The 18,789-nt window shown below is 37.4% G+C and overlaps 2 protein-coding genes across 2 annotated transcripts in view; one reads left to right on the top strand and one right to left on the bottom strand.

Moving 5' to 3' along the window:
* ctnna1 (catenin (cadherin-associated protein), alpha 1) overlaps nucleotides 1-18,789 on the top strand; it is a 77,526-nt gene that overhangs the window by 24,756 nt on the left and 33,981 nt on the right. The window contains exons 8-9 of the mRNA XM_040016077.1: nucleotides 14,100-14,180; nucleotides 14,473-14,625. Coding sequence (XP_039872011.1) covers nucleotides 14,100-14,180; nucleotides 14,473-14,625 — 234 coding nt within the window. The remainder of the gene's footprint in view (nucleotides 1-14,099; nucleotides 14,181-14,472; nucleotides 14,626-18,789) is intronic.
* On the bottom strand, nucleotides 6,793-10,888 carry lrrtm2 (leucine rich repeat transmembrane neuronal 2). Its single transcript, XM_040016078.1, has 2 exons — nucleotides 10,212-10,888; nucleotides 6,793-9,495 (listed from the first exon to the last, which is right to left on the bottom strand). Exons 1-2 carry the CDS (start codon nucleotides 10,213-10,215, stop codon nucleotides 7,859-7,861), a joined length of 1,641 nt encoding a protein of 546 aa, XP_039872012.1. The 5' UTR covers nucleotides 10,216-10,888; the 3' UTR covers nucleotides 6,793-7,858.

Here is an 18,789-nt window from a genome sequence, read left to right as displayed (position 1 = left end):
AGGTTTTGTTGAAAGGATTTAACTTGGAGTATAATTAATTGTTCAGTGTAGGGTTGTTGTACTATACTTTGTTGTACGACTTGAGTTGCTTTGAGCTTAAAATGTGCTAACAGCAGTGGCCAAGAATCAAATTCTGGAGCTTGCATTTATGTGCTAGTGTGTTCCTCATCCCTTAGGCCATGAAACAAAAATGCTTTTGTTAATCTTTTTCATTACGTTTTGTGTAGGTTTGTTTAATTAGGCATATTACAAGTTGTACAACCCCCAGTAGTAATATACAAATGATCTGGCTGCGGCATGCTGCAACAATATATTAAAGCGATAATTTAAAAAAAAAAAAAAAAAGTACTTTGAATACCCTCTTAAAAATCTATCTTGATCATTTTTATATGGAAAAGGGCTGGATAGATAATGACAATTGGTATGTTGTCTAGAAAGCAGGTTTTGTGTTACATTTTGTTTCAAAGCCAGCTTGGTTTATATTAAAGTTGTTTTGATAAGCATTTTTTTTTTTAATGTTCTGTTTAGGTCTGTTTTTGAGCTTTTCAAACTGTGCCTTTTATACACATTCACAGCAGGTGATTTATTGTTTGTTTCATTTGTTTGTTCAACCATGAGAGTTATTCGAGGAGCAGTTGAAATTATGAGCTGATTTGAACACCATTTAATATTTGTTTATCTTGTATACAGCAGGCACTTTATACAAGTTGTATTGACTTTTATAAATTTGAGCTATATATATTTTATGGAACTAAGTGAATAGAAAAGTTGGGATGCACTAGCTACAGATGTCTAAATGTATCAAGCACATTATGCGGATGAATCACTTGGATATGTCCAAGTGTCTTTCTTTTTTCGTGTTCCCAGAGTAGAAATTGTAAGGGCAATGCTAATGATGATCATTTAATAAGACTAGAGCTTGTCTACTCAGCCAGTGAAGTGGAAAGGTGGGTGGGGGGAATGTCGCCCCAGCACTGCCACATAGTGTGACCTCAATTATTCCATATTGCCATGACAGTTTGGCATGGCACGTGTCGAGTGCAACTGTTTCTGCCACTTTTTATTAATAATGCATCCCTTGTTCTCTGCATCTGTCAGGGTTTCATTTCACATTGGAGAGTGACACTTGCTTGTTTTGACATACACAGCTACTGACCTTTAAATTTCTTCAACTGGATAGGATATATTATCATTTTCACCTTAGGCAAAAAAGACATACCTGGCCAATGTAGTGGAACCCAACTTGTCCTCCTTGCTTGTGGTTTTTGGTGTAGCTCTCTTCCCACACTCTGCCTTCTCCTTGCTGAGTTCTGTTTCACTTTCTTTTGCAGTTTCAGTCTTCCTGCTTGTGCCCTCTTTTCTTAGTGCCTCACTCTTTCCGTAAGTCTTGCTGTTTTCTTGCCTTGGGCATCTAAAATGAATTTTGTTTTATTCTTACACTGTGCGTGCCTCTCATTTTAAATACTTTTTAGGTTTGTATCTTGTGCCATGTACCCGCCTTACCTGGTACCCTTATAGGGTGTGTGTTAATAACAAGTTCACAACACTAATGAGGATATTGATTGACATTTTACATGAGGATTTTGTTTGGACATATTTAAAACACAAAGATTGTGTTTGATATTGTACCCAGAGGTTGTGATTATTATAAACTGTTTTTACCAAAAATATTGGGGTGGGAGAGTGACAGGGTTTTTGATTTTATTTTATTTATTTTTTTTGTTTGGTTTTTTTTGTTTGGTTTTTTTTCTTTGAAACACTTGTGTGAAAGCATTTCAGTTTATCTATTTGTAATCTCATCTCAATGAATAATTAAAACAAATTGCACTCCACACAATGTAACAGGGGAAAGATTTGGAGTCCCAAAGGCTTTTCTGTATTTACAGCCTCCATAAAACACTGGTCCGTCAGTAAAAGCCCTTCAGGCTACATTTCATTGATGGGGTGATCTTTTGCTGGTGAATTCCAAGCTATTTGATTAGCTTTGCTGTCAGGTAAATGAGATACACCCTTTCTTTAACAGGGTGTGTTGTGAACTGCATTAGACAGTTTGTTTTAAATAATTTGCTGGCAGCTGTGACAAGCTTTGTCTGTATATTAATATATTTGTATTAATTCAGATTACAAATTTCTGTGTCAACTTTTGACCTTTTGCCATGTCCCTTTCTTGGTCACTTGAGAGCTGAGGAAACAATTTATAAGTGTAATATACTGACGCAACAGCTTAAGCATGCAGATGGTCCTTCTGATGGTAGTTGTTCTTAAGGTAGACTCATATTTAGCACCATAACATTTTCAATGACTGTACATCAGTTTAAATGTTTTCTTTCAATACTGCTTTTTTTTTTTTTTTTTTTTTTTTTTGGGGACACAGAGTTACAACTCTAGCTGTGAATACACTGTTAAGTGACAAGATCAAATTAAGAAGCCTTCATTTCTTTCCTTGTTCTAAGTTTCAAACACTTTCAAATACAAAACTAATGTTCCTTTACTGTTGAGATTGAGAAGGACTGGTGTCCGTCTACGTAGAGAGGTGGCTGCCTCAGAGCCAAAGTGGCACATCTTAAAATGGATTTAACTGAGAATGTGGAATCCAGTTATTAGCCAGGTAAGGCCATTGTCTTTGAGTGCCTGTATCTTGGAACTATAGTTGAATCTAAAACCTAAACAGACTGCGAAGAACATGTATATTGCATACAGAAAAAGTTATAGCTTTAAAACTAAGGGCTTAGGTACCTTTCAGAAAACAAAGCTTACCCCTCAGTTAAGTACCAGATGGTTTAAGTGGTGTAAGCAACGTTGGTGTTTGTTTGTAGAAAACATGGTTTGATTAGGCGGGAGTTGGAATTTTTGCTGTTTACTTAAAACAGGCCTGATGTTGGACCATTTCTCTCTGGTTATGACAGCAGTGGCAGACTTGCTGGGTCTGGGATATTTTGTAATATGGTAACATGGCGGCCATAGGTTTTTGTGAATAAAAGTGCTGTTCTAAGTTTGAATTGGATTTTAATTTATTAGGCTAAATATTCAAGCATGTCTATTGGTTTGTAATTCTCAATTGTTTTTGCTAGGACTCACCAGTGATATCCTTGGAGAATGGCTTTAAATTTAAGCAATAGATACATTAGCGGTTATATGCTGATGAGTCCTGATCAATGTGTCAGTAAGCATTTTCTAGATTTATTGGAGGTCTTCTAATGAGTACCTGAAACATACATGGGTTCTGAGTCCTTGAACCACACTGCCGAAGCCGTGCTGTCAGACTCGTCAGTTTTGTGCCTTGCTCACTTGGGTACACCCTCCAGGTTAATTACGGAAGCTTGCTTTTTGTAGACCTCATCAGAAAAGAGCAGGTAAAATTGAAATGGCTCTTGTAGTTATTTATTATCTGAACCTTCTGACAAATGTAAGATCATAGGTTAGAGGGGGGGTTTTTTTGTTTGTTTTTTTTTGTTTTTTTGGATGGTTATTTCAATCCTCAGATGAAATAGTTGCATGAAGAAAATGGCTTTTATAGCCACTTTTATAATTTCTACATAATATAACACAAGTGCGCACTAAAAATATGATTAGAAATATGTAAATTATGGAAAGTTTCTTGAACAAATACCTGTCAGGTGTTTATGTTATTATTTTGTTTTCAGTTAGCTGTTTTAGAGCAGTCAGTGAGTGAGAACAAACATGGTAGAGTTCAGTTTGTACTCTATTTAATCATCCAAAAATCTGGAAGTTGTCTGGATTAAAGTACTCAGTCTGTCTAAAATCAAAACAATATTGGATTTGTTGTTTGCAGTGGAAGTAATACTTGCACTAAGCAGAGATTTAGAGAGTGGCTTGAAAATCCAGAGGTTAGATAGCCAATAACTGTATTTACTGGAGTGTTATACAACTGTAGAAAAAAATATGGACACTGAAATAATAAAACAAAGTCTTTTCTGTTGTTTTAGTTGTTTTTATGTAAATTTCTTTACTGTGTCTTGTGTGAATGTTTCACTTTGATAGTTTTTTTTTTTTGTATCTTTTGCACATAGAAGCTTAAGACTTTTTTTGCGTTGATGAATTATATCTACTACTTTTTTTCTTTCATCTGAAAGTTGAATCTGAAACTAGACTCAAAGACAGTAGTACTGTTTATAAATGTCACTTGTAAAAACTAAGAAAAATGAAACACCCATGCCATTAATGTTGCCTACAATCTGTTAGCCCACACAAAGTGTGAAGTCTTAATTTGTGGTTTTGATTTTCTCCATGTAAGTAAATATGACATTGTCACAGAGTTTCTAATTCCAAAGTTAATCTTTAGTTTTTTGCTCTGACATCCAAGAAAAATGGACAATACTGGATGTTACTGGTGTTATCTGATGATCATTATCTGTAACTGCAGTGCTTATATATCGGTCATTTAATTTTGGGCATTTAATCACATAGGACCAGTGTCGATGCAAAATCACGAATTTGGTGCAGTTAATATTCTCAACAATTCAGTCTTGCATAAGACTGGAAATGCTTTAATAGCTTAATTACTGGTTATTCATTGCAGTGTTAGTTTGTAGATTTTTCACTATTTGCTCTTCTATTAAACAACAACAAAAAAACCAGCTATTTGTACAGATGGCCTTGGCTTCCTATAGCTTGTGGTAAAGTAAAAGTTAATTAACTTTTGAATGTACCCATAAACACGAATCTGCATAGCAAAAAAAATTGAATTTTTAAAATCATAAATATTTAAACAATATCCTTGAATGTCAACAAGTGTTGAATTTCACTTTGTTGATGTTCAGAGTTTTGCAGTATCATGATTTATACACTGCACTAAAGTGCAATTACAGATCAAACCAAGTTGTGAGCATCCATCAGTTGGCAAACACCTTGTAAATTATAATCATTTTATTTAAAAAATATATGTTTTGAGGGGACAATGTTTGTTTTTCTTTTTTTTTTTTTTTTCTTCAGTTTGGCACATCTTATCCACTATACAGATATGAAATTGTACATATTACAATACAAAAGGAAAATGGGAAGAGAAAAGCATTCATTTTGCACAAAGAGGTTGGGTTAGAGGGGATTGGTGCTGCTTTTTTTTTTTTTTTTCTTTTTTTTTTCTATTTTCCATTTTTTTTATTTTTTAGGCAGGGTGGGAACAAGGGCTAGAGGATGACAAGAGGAAACAAAAACAGATTACAAAGAGCCAGAGTGCAAAGGGATGCATATTTCTACAAATTTGTGGATTTTCAGTCACTTGGTACAACTGTAGTATTAAACAGTGAAATGTCTAATGATGGACAGAACTTCATAGGAATTCCATATACATCCCCATACTTGGTGTTATCAAAAACGAAGTCTCCCCATAAAGTTTGCTGAATGAGATTAGGAAATATTCAACTGAATTTTGACTCTTGAACATGCAAGACAGATTAGAAGGGCAATAGTTAAAGCAGTGCTAAGCTGGAAACGACTTAAATTAGAAAATGGAGGTGCTTGACTTTTAAAAATATGATCAGTGTATGCAATGCTTTCATTCAATTCAGACATGAAGTGTAACAATTTTTGGTTTACAAAAGCACTTTAAGTTGTTTTAGGCATCCTATGAGCATGTGCTGAGACACGTTGACACGCAAGCATTCATTTGAGTGTGAAGCCAAATTTTGACAAGCTCAATATAAAGACAAACCCACAAATGGTACCTCCTCCTTACCTATAGGGGGCATCAGCCAATGAACTGCACCCTAATTGTTGAAAACCAGACGTCTCACTTAAAAGTGCTGCATCTTGTCATCACTAATTGCAGACTTTAGTAAACACGAGTTAAAATACTAGTCCTAGGAATTGATAAGAATATCGTAAAATCGCTGAGTACTTGAATTTTACAGTGTTCAAACATTGGACTGCTCAACACTTGATTAGCTGTGAAGTTGCTGCTACTCTGGTCAGTGTACATTTCATGCCTAAGGTGCTGTCATTCTGTCATTCCATTCTCTACTACTTTTACTTGCCCATAAGGATGCTCGGAATTTTTAAGAAAAAGACATAACCCCATTGTTAAACTCGGTCTTCATCGTCCTATCTATTCCTCTCAGCCCCACTCTTTCACCCTACCCCCACTACTAAATTGAACACAAAGAAGTGCGAAGCTACTGCAGCAGCTTTAGTCTGATGCTAATGCACATCCTCCCCCTGCTGCATACAAATGTGTCCTGACCCAGGCTTGCTGTTTGCTTATCACTGGATCTCCATTTGCTCTCAGGGTATTGACCGCAGTTTAACTTGACACGTTCGAGTGCTAACCTAGGACCTGAAATGCATTTTTCGCTAACAAGAACAAAACCTTAAAAAAAATATTCACACATGATTTTTGGTCACAAGGATTACTATACTGTATTATTTTTCAGTGGTAGCATGACTAAATGTTTCTAGATCACTGGTGTGGGTGACAGAATATTAAGTTCATTTTGCCTTGCTTTAATTGGTTCAATCTTGAGCCTGTCAGGACTTATTAGTGTGTAAGCAGTAAAGAGCACAGGCTACTGGGGTTTTGTATTTAGAATAAAATGCGCTCCTGTCTGGCATTTGAGCTGTTTGTTACAGTTTGTCACTTGCTACCCTCACTCTAGCTTGTCTGTATATTGATCCTGGTATAATATAGCTCATCAGTTAATTGTAATCAACACCTAAAGCTGTTGGAAATATTATGGTCACAGTTTGTATGGCAGTTGAAAATGGAGAATCCATGTACAGATCATTGTAGATCATTTTCCATGTCTAGGGTGAGGCTGACATCCATGAGTTTTTTTCCTAAGCAGTGTAGTGTGTTGGAAGTTAATCACAGTTGTTCAGTCTGTCCCACAGATTGAGAATTTATTTGTGGTGTTGAGCCCTCGTGGGTGGGAGCTCAAACATCTATTAACTTGAGTCAGCTGCAAAACAGCTTTTCATTTACGGGGGTAACGTCTGATTAAAGAGGTAATTTCTCCAATTTATATAATTGAACATAAATTCTCCATTCTCAGTCCACACTTTTAGTTGCATTTCCACACAGAAATGTTTCTTTGGAGGAAATCCAAATTTTTTTTTAGAAATAAAACAAAATCTCATTCTTACTAAATACAGCCTCTCCTTCTTCTTTTTGTTTTCTGTTATTTGAGTTTGGCAACCCAAATGTATTCTTGGTGGGAAACCGTGGAACCATGTCAGATTTGATAAACGTAATGTCATAAGTGATTACTCAATAGAATTTCAGGATTCTTCTATCCGTAACAGATGATTTCTTTATTTATAACATAACAATGATGACATTTACTTTACAGTTATAATTCATAATTTGAGTTTGGTCTTAGTGCCCTTTAATGTATTATAGTTCTCTCAAAACAAAGCTACAAAACAAAATGTTTTGATAATTGGTTCTGTTCATTTGCCCCAGTGATTGAATGTTTGGCTTGGACTGCCTATGGTGTAGTTAGAAACAGCATTTCAAATATTTACTTTTTAAAAGAAAATACATAAATCACATCTTCCCTTAATGTATTCTGTTAGCAGAGGGCCACTTGGCAAAGTAGTTTCTCTGTGCTGCAGAATATAGAGACAGTGGTGGAGACAGATCTCACAGTTTACAATTTTCTTCTTTAAAATGATTGCCCCTGCCTGATATGAACAACCTTGCATTCATATAAAAATAAATTTGTGACTATCTCTACAACGTCCCGTAACTGGCCAACCTCTGCCATTGTAGCATTCTCACATATTCTCAAATCTCACTTGTAGAAATTATGCTTTTTACATAAACTGGAAAAAAAAAAATCAAACCCTGTATCATCTGAAATGGTCAAATGACAAACCATATGCTCTATTAATAAATAAGAGTTCATACTTCACACTCTTTGTAAGGCAGCTGCTGACACTTGCACTGCCCGTAGCCGTTGATGATCACGAGTGCCCCTTCTTCATGGCTGGGCTCATACTCATTATAGGGTACCTGCGTAGCTAGGTCTGCCATAGGCTGTCGTTGCTGGGTCCTCATCTGTCTGCGGTTCTGAATAGCCGAACAGTGGCGTATCCGACGCAGGGTAGGAGGGCAGCACTTCCGTGAGATATAGACAACAAAAATGATGAAAAAGAATGAAAAAAGAAGGGCCATAGTTCCCATGATAACCCTTTGAGTCATAACAGTGTTGTCTGCAGTTGCGAAGTCATCTGTTACAGCTGCCTCTTCCAATGGAGCAGTAGTAGCTTGAGCAGTGCGTGATGTTTGTGTTGTGATTGTTGTGGTAGTGACTGTGGTAAAGCTCCCAAAATCCTCTGCATAGTCCGGTGTGGGGGTCGGCTGCATAATTCCAAACAAGGAGCTTGTGATCTCTGCAGCTGTAGTAGCGTCTGTTGTTGTACTAATGGTCTGAACGACTGGTACTGAAAAATTCTGACAAAGTTGGAATCCATAAACGGCATCTAGTATCTCCTCACCTTGGGCATATTCAGGACTGTGGCAGAGGATAGAATGCTCCCACCTTCCCTTAAAGGTGCTTAGCCAAGTGGCAAGAGAGCAAATCCTTTTGGTACATTCCCAAAGGTTGCTGGACAGCCCAATCATACCCAAAGACTGCCACATATCCAAGACTTGGGGATCCAGGCTACTCAGTTTGTTGTTATCCAGCAGCAAAACTTTTAAATTTGGCAGCGTTTGAAACACATCAGGGGTCAGGACACGAATTTCATTTCCTGTGAGGTCCAGCTTCTCCAGCGTGGTCCAGATCCATTCCATGCCACATGTTACGTTGCTGATCTTATTCCATTGTAGGTATAGAAATTGAAGGGCAACAAGGCGAGGGAAATGGGCCAAGTTTATCTTGGTCAGTTGATTGTGCTCCAAGTGGAGCTCTTTAAGCTTGATGAGCCCAGCAAATCCATTTCGTGCCAGGCTTCGGAGACGGTTGCTGCTTAGGCCCAGATATTCCAGGCTACGGCAGTCCCAAAATGCCCGAACAGGTGTGGTGCGAAGTAAATTAGAGCGGAGGTGGAGTATCTGGAGCTTCCTCAGTCCGTGAAACAGTTCTGGCTCCAAAGCAGTCATCTGATTGAAGGACAGGTCCAGTATCTGAAGATTGATGAGGTGGATGAAGGTTGTGTTGGGCAACTTGGTGATACGATTGGAGCTCAAATTGAGGTCCTTCAGTTTATAGAGCCCTTGAAAGGCATCCTCTTGTACTGTGGTAATCTGGTTGTGGTCTAGATGTAGCCAAGTGAGCTGGCTGAAACCATAGAATTGATCAGGGCTGAGCTCAGTGATACTATTGTGTCGTAATGACAGCCCCAGGGCTCCCTTGTCCACACCATCTGGGGGTGCCTTAAGCCCCTGGGTGTCGCAGTAAAACTGCAGGTCCTCACAGCGGCATTTTTGAGGGCAGGTTGTGCACAACGCAGGAGACAGCAGGCACGCTAGGAGCATGCTGATCACAGACAGAGCCGCTGGTGCAGGTCCCACCAATGGCCACCTTGAATGGAAACCTGGGTGGGTTCAAAGACAAGAAAATGAACTGTGGGGCGGGAAAGCTAATCTCTGCAGAGTACTTATTACTAATTCATGCTGGCAGTTATGCTTTTTTTGTGTACGCTCTGTCTTGTCCTTACATATAGCTGCTAAGGTATTTTACATTGGCAACTTTAACAGTGTATGTAAACATGATACCCTTGAGATTCGGTTTAATGGAGATGTCATTTTCTCAGCAAGGCTTCTAATGATCAGCTGCATACATAAGGCAGACTTTTTTTTTTTTTTTCTCCTCTCCCTTACCATTTATATTAAGCCTGTTTTGGTCCACATTTTGTGCTATTCATTCGAGCATAATTTTCTTTCTTAATATTGTCATTCTTTTTTTTTTTTTAGTTTTTTTTTTTTTTTTTTTTAATCAAGTGCTCTATGCTTTCTTTTTTCTAGGGGAGGGGAAAAAAGCATAGATCTGTTATCTGTTCAGGAAAAAAATAATTTCAAAAAAATCTTTTAAGTCTTTTTTTTTTTTTTTTTTTTTTCACTTATGAGATCTTCTAGAAGATTCAAATGTTAAAAATGTATGTCTTCCCAACTCTTCTGTCTGAAGGAGGAAACGTGAAGGACCATTGCAGTAAATAGACTAGGCAGAAGAGCTTTTAGTCTTCAGCCTCCCTCACTCTTACTTGTATTCCCTATTCATGTCCAGACCTGTCATATAAAGGGGCTAACTTACCCATTCTTTTGTGCACATCGGAGGCTGCATTCAACTGTCCTTTTCCGCAGACTCTTGGAGCAACCAGATGGAAGAAAAATCCAAAGGGAAAAAGCCCTTTTGATTAAGCACAAAAGGAATCAGCCTCTTGGGAAATAAAGCAATTCTGAACCCACCCAATTCAAACAAAATATGAAATTCCATGTCCCGACTAGATGTTTATTCCTTTTATTTTGTTAGTCCTTTAAAATCCAAGCTCATAGAAGAGATTGAGTCTTTTTTTTCCAGCCCACGAATCCTTGAAGAAATTATTTTTTTTAAGTTGATCAGTTGCATCCAGAGCGACTCCAGTGATCAGACCCCCCCCCTCTCCCTTTTTCTTCTTTTTCTTTTTTTTACCCTTTTGTTTCCTTTCCTCCGCAATGGTGTCAGCTCAGACCGTTAATTGAAGATCAAGCGCTTCTCTTTCATTGCCGTGGTCCTCCAACCCTAACTTGTTGATGGCAGCCAGAGATCTTGCTTCTGACGCCGGCTCAGTCTCAGCATAGCCTCTGCAGAGCTGTGAGCGGAGCCCTCGTCTGCTAGCTGAGACGCAGGGAGAGAGAGAGAAAAAAGCAGAGCAGGGAGTCAGGGATGTTATTCTGTGCTTTTTTGTTGCAGCCACTCACTGCTACAGAGTGGTGGCAGCCTGGCGTCGATCATCACTACTGTTTCTCTCTCTCTCTTTTTCTCTCCCACACACACACACACACACACTCTCTCCTGCTCAGTCACTTGCTCTCTGCCTCATACACAGTGCTTGTGCACCTTAGTCTTCCTCCACCTCCCTCTTGCATCTCCCTTCCCTCCCACTGGCTCGTCACCTTCAGAATATTGATATCTTGAACGTGTTGCGGCAGCGTGCTGTTGAAATTAACCACAGCTGTAAATCTCAGTCTCGCATTGCTGCTGTTCTGCAGACTGTATGTTTAAATGTATACACGGGACATAAACCTTAAAAAAAATAAAAGAGAGAACACAGCAAAACAGGTTTTACTACATCAGTGCTAACATAAGGGTGTCAAATTTACATATCCTGGTTGCAGTTCTTTAACTTTTGAGGACAGGCATGTGATCAATTGCCAGCTCCTTTGAAGTTAAGTTAGGCTAGCTTTTAAAATGTAAAGGTCAAGGCAAAATACAGGGTCATTCATGTGACGCATTAAAAGGATTTGAAATTTACTAATGCTAACATGCATCTACTTGACCTTAAGCTATTTTGTGATTATTTTTTTTTTATTTTCTGTTGGAAAAATGTTTGCATTTCAGAGTTGGGTTTTTGTTTTTTGTTTTTTAAATGTTTATTGTTGTTTTGCTGTTCATCCCTTTTTGGAAGAAAAACTGAGGTAGCTGAAAAGTCGAGGTGTGAAATGAACCGTGGTGATGAGAAATTCCTTAATCCCTTGTCCCTATAGTTCTTCATTATTTAATGTTTGGTTGAGATGCGTTTTGGGGTATATGCATCAAATTAAATTGCAATCAGACAGACTACTTAGCAGAAATGGTATGAAGAACAGATGGTATCCTCCTCAAAGTTGGTTCTTCGGCCCCAGTTTCCTTAAATTTATCTGATCTGGATTTTAAACATTGTTATTTAATGAAAGCACGTAACAATGCACACTGATTGTAGATGGCGGTGATGGTGAATTCCATATTTTCTGTTTCTTCACAATTTAAGTTGGAACACAGAAAAAGTAAGCCCCATCATTATCTAGCGGTGAATTTGCAGGTCATTTGTCCTGCATGTTGCTGTATTTTTCCACATCTATTTTAGCCTGCATCCTCAAAATGGGAGAAAACATGTAAAAATACTAAGAACTTAGAGGAATGTTCCATCTGTCTGTGTGTCGTCTGCTTAGTGGCAATTTGGCGTGTTGCAAAAATAAATTTTAAAAGGGGAAAAACATTAAGTATAATTTAAAGTTCAATAAATGTATAACTTATAAGTAATCCAACTAAGATGAACTTTGAAAAGCAATAATATTGACTGCATATTATTTGACTCTTAGAGCAGACTCTTGTTTACATTGAAACACTAGTGGGTTTTTGTTGAACGGGATGTTCCTAAATCTGTCCTAAAGGAGATGGATATACTCACCTGGCTATCATAAAAGATTCTGCAGAGAAACTGCTTCCATAATGAGCACCTGAAGAAGTGCTTTAGAACCCCTTGGCGTGGAAATGAAATATAGGCTAGGCATGAATGAAATAGGATTGAAAGTGTTGGGGCAAAGCAGGCTATAGCACTACCACAGCACTGTATCCAGCCAGCACAAAATCACAGGGGATTAGTGCTGTGGAGCTCCATGGCCCCTAACTGTGTGCACAAGCCCCCAACGGGCATAGGGCAGTGGGGGATGGGGTAGGTCAATGCTACCGCCATCCATGGTGTTACGTTGCAGTTGATTTAAGCATTATAAAGGGACAGAAGAGCCCAGAGTCCAACTGGTCCTTTGCCTTTACTCAGACCTTTCCTGTCCATCTAATTTTGCTCTAATTTTATGGCTCTCCACTATCTGGGAATTTTCACTCTTTCTCACTTTATCTTCTCAAGCGTTTCTAAAAGTTTTCAGTGTTTTTCTTTTGTACTTTGCAGAATGTGATCAAACATCTCTCTACTACAACTACTCAGTAGTTATGAATGTGTTCACTGCAAGGCAGCCCCTGAGTGCTTGTGTGGATACAACTAAGAACTTATTTAAACCAGAAATGGATGCATAGGTTTAAATGTATAAGACCGATATGATTTTGGGCCTTTATGACTTTCCCAAAGTTGGTCAGTGCTTTTGTGTAGCAACAAGTCACCTCTACTTACGTCACCTTATGATAGCCAATCCAGTCCTTACTTTGTTCTCAACAGTTTCCACAGTTGGGAGCTAATGTTGGCCTTTAAAGCTTGAAGATAAATGGCTTATTCTAATACAAAATGACCAAAGGACTTGGGCAGCATTGTAATAAAAATTAGTGAGGGGGAATAATGAAACAAAATGAGCACTTGTAATATTATTAACCCTGAATCAAATTAGAATCACAAATGTGACAAATATAAAATGATTTAAAACAGTTTCAAGTTTGACAGTGCATTGGATTTAGAAACGTTGGCTGTTATCAGACTACTTTTAATGTTGTGCGCAGGTCTTTATAGCATATCCATGAAGAGCGCTGTGGTGGTAGAGAGGCTTTGAAAGGATTTGGGTAGCTTTTTTTTTTTTTCCCCCTCTTCAATAAAATTTTGGATTTTAAAAGCAGTTTGCAACCAACAGAAGCACGTAAGAGGATGCATTGCACATTAAATATGACACTGATATAATGCAAAGAAACTTTTTTTTTTTTTTTTTAAATAAAAGCCAATATGGTGGCTATTGCCCTGTTTACTTTCAGTGTATACATTATTAATTTAAATTGTTAGCTGGTATTCTGTCGGTGCATTACTTGCTGTGAGTCGGTGGAGGATGTCAGTGTTTATTGGAGAACAAAATGAACAATAACTGGAGGCTTCAGAAATGAACTGGACTTGGTATCTCCAAACATTAGCTCCACAAAGCAGAATAGCTCAAGCTTGTTGAAAATTACATTTCATTTCAGAGTAACACCTACAGGGTGACCCAAGTCGGCTCTAGAAGAGTTTGGGTGACGTTAAAGTATAAATTGTATAACTACCCTGTTGGTTTAAAAATGAAAAGATGCAAGGGATGATTTACAGATATGAATATTTTTGTCATTTTGCCTTTTATTTACTCAAGACTGTTTAATATTTTAGGTTTGATATTGATTTAATTTGATCTGATCCCAAGACTTTTCAGGATTTTTGACACATGAGCTGGTCACCGTTATATTACTCACTAATTACTTCTTTTTTCCATGTTTCAGGCGGGAAGAAAGGACAGAAGCGATGCTCTGAACACTGCCATTGATAGAATGACAAAGAAGACTAGAGACCTTCGCAGACAGGTACTTTTTTTGGTGAACTTCCTTTTCCCTCTTTCCACTAGGTCTTCAACTTTAAACTGTAGTGTTTGCGCTCAGTGGACTTTTATTGGAAAAAACAAATCAAATATTTTTTTTTCTTTACTTCAGCCTTTTGAAGTTTACCAGCAAACCTCAGGAGACTCTTGTCTCTCATAATGTCAGGATGTAATCTGTAGTTCAAAAAAAGCTGTGGTAGACATCAGTCTGTATGTAAAGGATATGCACCAAGGGCATTCTAACGCTTCCTTTTTCAAAAAATCATCTTATTTCACAGCTGCGCAAAGCTGTGATGGACCATGTCTCTGACTCTTTCCTGGAGACTAATGTTCCCCTCCTGGTCCTCATTGAAGCTGCTAAGAATGGCAATGAGAAAGAAGTTAAGGAATATGCTCAGGTGTTCCGTGAGCATGCCAACAAACTGATTGAGGTATTGTATGTTTTTTTTGTTTTTTGTTTTTTGTTTGTGTGTTGTTTTGTTTTTTGTTTTGTTTTTTCCCCCTTCCTCTCTCTCTCCAGTGCATTTGCAGTCAGAACCTGACCCACCCCCAGATCATAACACTCGAATGCTTCAACTCTATCCCATTAGTATTGCATATTTAATTTTTATTGTAGTTTCTATTCTCTGAGATAAAACTTGTGATAAGACTATATCATTATTGTCCCTTTTAAAAGGCTTCTTTAAAGGTCTTTGGTCAATTCAGTCTGATGTTGGTCACACTCTCGCACACAAACATTAAATAAAGAAATGATAATTAGTAAACATAATATTTAAGGAGCTCTATTGCAGATCCTGGATCCTTTTCCCCCTAAAATGAAAAATAATAAAAAAATTGCTACGTGGCCAAAGACATCAAAATTGCTCTTTCTTTATTATAATAATAATAATAATAATAATAATAATAATAATAATAATAATAGAAGATTGGATTTATATAGCGCTTTTCAAGGCACCCAAAGCGCTTTACAATGCCACTATTCATTCACTCTCGCATTCACACACTGGTGGAGTGTGAGAAACAAAAAATATTTTTAGATCATTATGAAACTGTTTCGGGCTGTCATAGTAGTCAGGTCAGTAATCTTTAAAATCTAGTTTTGAGTCCATAACCTTCCACTAACAGACGAGAATGCAATACATGGTAAAAAAATAATTCAAGATGCAAGGAGAAAAGCAAAGTAATGGACTCGATAGGCAAGAAACTAACAGAACATTCAGCCAGGCTCATTAGTGGTCTTTCCTTCCGTTCCTCTAATGCCTGTGTAGAGCATCATATGACATTTGAAAGTGACTTGTGTCTATGGGCATATTGCCATGAGTGTAGCTGGACATGTTAGACTAGCCAGGACAAGCAACATGCATATTCACCAGGGAAACCATTGAAGCATCAGAAGGAAAGGGGGAGTGGGCAACAACACTGGGGAGTAACCCCTTAAGTAGCACCCGAAGGCCTGAGTGTCATATGTGGCATTAGAGCACTAGACCTTGCTAATGCATGGTTACTATTTGTGCTTGTAACACTTAGAAACACAAGGGGGAGTGTGTAATTTAAAAAAAAATTACATTTAAACCAAAGTAGTTTTGGTTTAAATTTGTTATGAACTTTATGGATAAATTTATTTTAGTAATTTTTGCTTAGTTTTCATTTTCATTTGAATATACATGTTGTATGATATCCATCTAAGAATAGACGGTGCATCTGTAAAAACCGCTTATCAGCAGCACAAAAGAAAAACTGTACAAATGATGTTTAAAGAATGTAAACTCCAAATACTGTATTTTAAAGCTGGGGTTCGTTGTGGTAATTGTTGCTATCATGACTTTGGAAGTAAAATATTCTAGTTAAAGTCTCCATATCTGCAGTTGAACTGAGCTCCTACATCAGTCTAGTTGTACTAAAATATTTATCAGCAAAATGTGTTTTTGTCATACATAAATTAGGAATGCTAGTAGTGTAGTAAAGCCACTGAACAGCATCTTGGCACTGAGTTGATGGGCATCATTATGGTAGAGTTTTAAGCACTGGGCAAAGTAACTTTCTTGCTCATTAGGCATTTTCCAAAAAGGAGCCAGTTGCCATAAATTCCCATTTCAAAATCGACATTAGGAGATATTCAGTGTAATCTAGCAGTTTATCCTCCACATACTTTCTTTAGTGTGTTCCTTCCAAAAAACGACAAACATCAACTGCTGCAACACAAGTGTTCACAACCTAAGTTGATGTATGCCTTCAAACCTAGAGAGAGCCCAGCTCTAACTAGGACCTGGGAATTATAAATCATGTTTTGCAACAGCCTCGACAGAAGTGGCATACGTTACTCTTCATTTTGGCTAAAGATTTCTGCCTTTTTTAGAAGCTGCCAATATTGCATTTTGTCATTTTTACATTAACCTTTTTAATTATTTTTTTTATGTATCCCATCCCTGGTTAATATGATTGGCAAAAGCACACAGTCAAGTATTATCTCACTTCTCAGGAAAATTATTCCTGTAAGCCAACATCAATACAATCGGCTGAACAGTAAGCAGTTCACAGTAGAACTCTTGGCTTTCACCTTTAAATAAAAATGGTTGACATTTACCTTCAAATGCATGGTAGGAAGTAGGTATTGAACTGTGCTGTGGGCCGCTCTAGATTAGAGCCTTTGCCAAACAATATATATGCAAATCAATAGAGCTGGAAAGACTAGAGAGACAAGTTGAAACATGTTTGTTTCTTTATAACATATGGAACAAAAATGCTTTAAATGCAGGATGTCCTCTGTTCAGTAGCAGGAATAGCAAAGAGCAACCAGTCTCTGGCTGTGTTTTGTATGACATCGCAGGTTGCGCAATTGTAGTCTGCCGTAAGGCAAATGGCCTATTACATTACACACATTTTTATGAAAGCTACATTATGACTGACCCATATTTAGAGAATGAGGGGGATACAAAAAACTGCATTCAATTTGGCATGCACCAAGCTGTGTAAGGCTCTCATCCAGGCAAAGGGATGGTTGTCACATTATGCAGAGGGTTACTTATTTACCTCATTTAGATAAGTTGTTTGTTTTTGAGTGCACACTTAGTTCTGAAATATAAGCTTTGGAGTGTGAAGCCACTATAAGTCATAAAGATGTGCTACATAGCAGGTTGAGATGCAGAGATGTGCATTACTGATGGTATAATCAGCAGTGGAAAGTGAATTTACTGGTAAACCCCACCTAAGGATTTCTTTTGTTTAAGAAAAAAAAAAAATTAAGCATTGCCCTAAAGTTTGCTTTTTTTAATTTTTAAAAAACAACAACAAACTTGCACCCATTATCCATAACTCTAAAACCAGTCACTAAATATTGTGTTCCCTCATGTCAGTAAAACAACTCTTGGTAATCAGCTTTTCCATGAGTGCATGGAGTTAATCAGTGTATTTAATCTTACCTGTCAGTGGTATTATGTCATTGACACGTGAATGACCAGTTGTACACCCTTTCATTTTAAAAAGATTTGGTGTCTGAATACCTTTTTTGATGTTCAGGTCTAATGGATAACTTAATTTTTTTTTTTTTTTTAAGCTTGATGTATGGACTGTCACACTGCAGTTGTATACTTTGCTCAATAGCACTGATACTAAACCACTGCAGTGATTAAGATATTTTATGGTAAATATATTATCCATGATATTAGCATAAGCTTGTAGTTTGTTGGATTATCTGTCCTTAGTGCAACTGCTTGATTGGGATAACTGTTACAGGGCCATAGTTATTTCAAATAAATGCAACCCCAGTGTCTCAGATTTAACATATGTTTGGTATGTTCACTGTGAGAAATATGGGTTTGAGATTTGTAAATCATTGCCTTTTTTTTTTTTTTTTTTAACTTTTACATTTTACACATTGTCTCAGCTTTCTTGGAGTTTTTTATTTATTTATTAACCTTTATTTAACCAGGAAGATCCCATTGAGATTAAAAACCTCTTTTTCAAGGGAGACCTGGCCAAGATAGGGCAGCAGCAGATGTCTCACAGTTACAGAAATTACTCAAACACAGGCAGCAACAACACACATGCACACACAATAAGTGAAAGAATACAAATAAAATAAAAAAGTCAGTTAAAATGACAATCAATCTAATTGAAACAGTTGCATGTTATGGACTTGGCCTCAAGGATTCGTAGTTTAGATTTAAAATCACTTAATGAAATGAATTCAGTCATTTTCCATTCCTTCTGCAGTTTGTTCCAAGCCGAGGGTGCTAAATGGACAAAAGCTCTTTTACCAAGTTCAGTTCGGGCAAATGGAACAGAAAGCAACAAGTAACCATGCGGACGAAGAGAATACCGACCAGCATGTTTCATTACAAGCAGGGAACATATATAAGAAGGCAGCAACCCAAGTATCGCCTTATATATAAAACTGTATAAATGACAGTTCCTCCGACTTACCAAAGCAGGCCATCCTACCTGAGAGTATAACTCACAGTGGTGAGTCTGAAATTTACGGTTAGTGATGAACCTCAAAGAAGCATGATACACAGAATCAACCATTCGAAGACATTGAGCAGAAGCATTCATATATAGAATATCACCATAATCCAGCACAGGCAAGAATGTTGCAG

Source organism: Simochromis diagramma, unplaced genomic scaffold (genome assembly GCF_900408965.1).
Source record: "Simochromis diagramma unplaced genomic scaffold, fSimDia1.1 OVJJ01000685.1, whole genome shotgun sequence".
NCBI classification, from domain to species: domain Eukaryota; kingdom Metazoa; phylum Chordata; class Actinopteri; order Cichliformes; family Cichlidae; genus Simochromis; species Simochromis diagramma.
The sequence above is the reverse complement of the archived record's forward strand: the minus strand, read 5'-3'. Positions and strand labels throughout refer to the sequence as shown.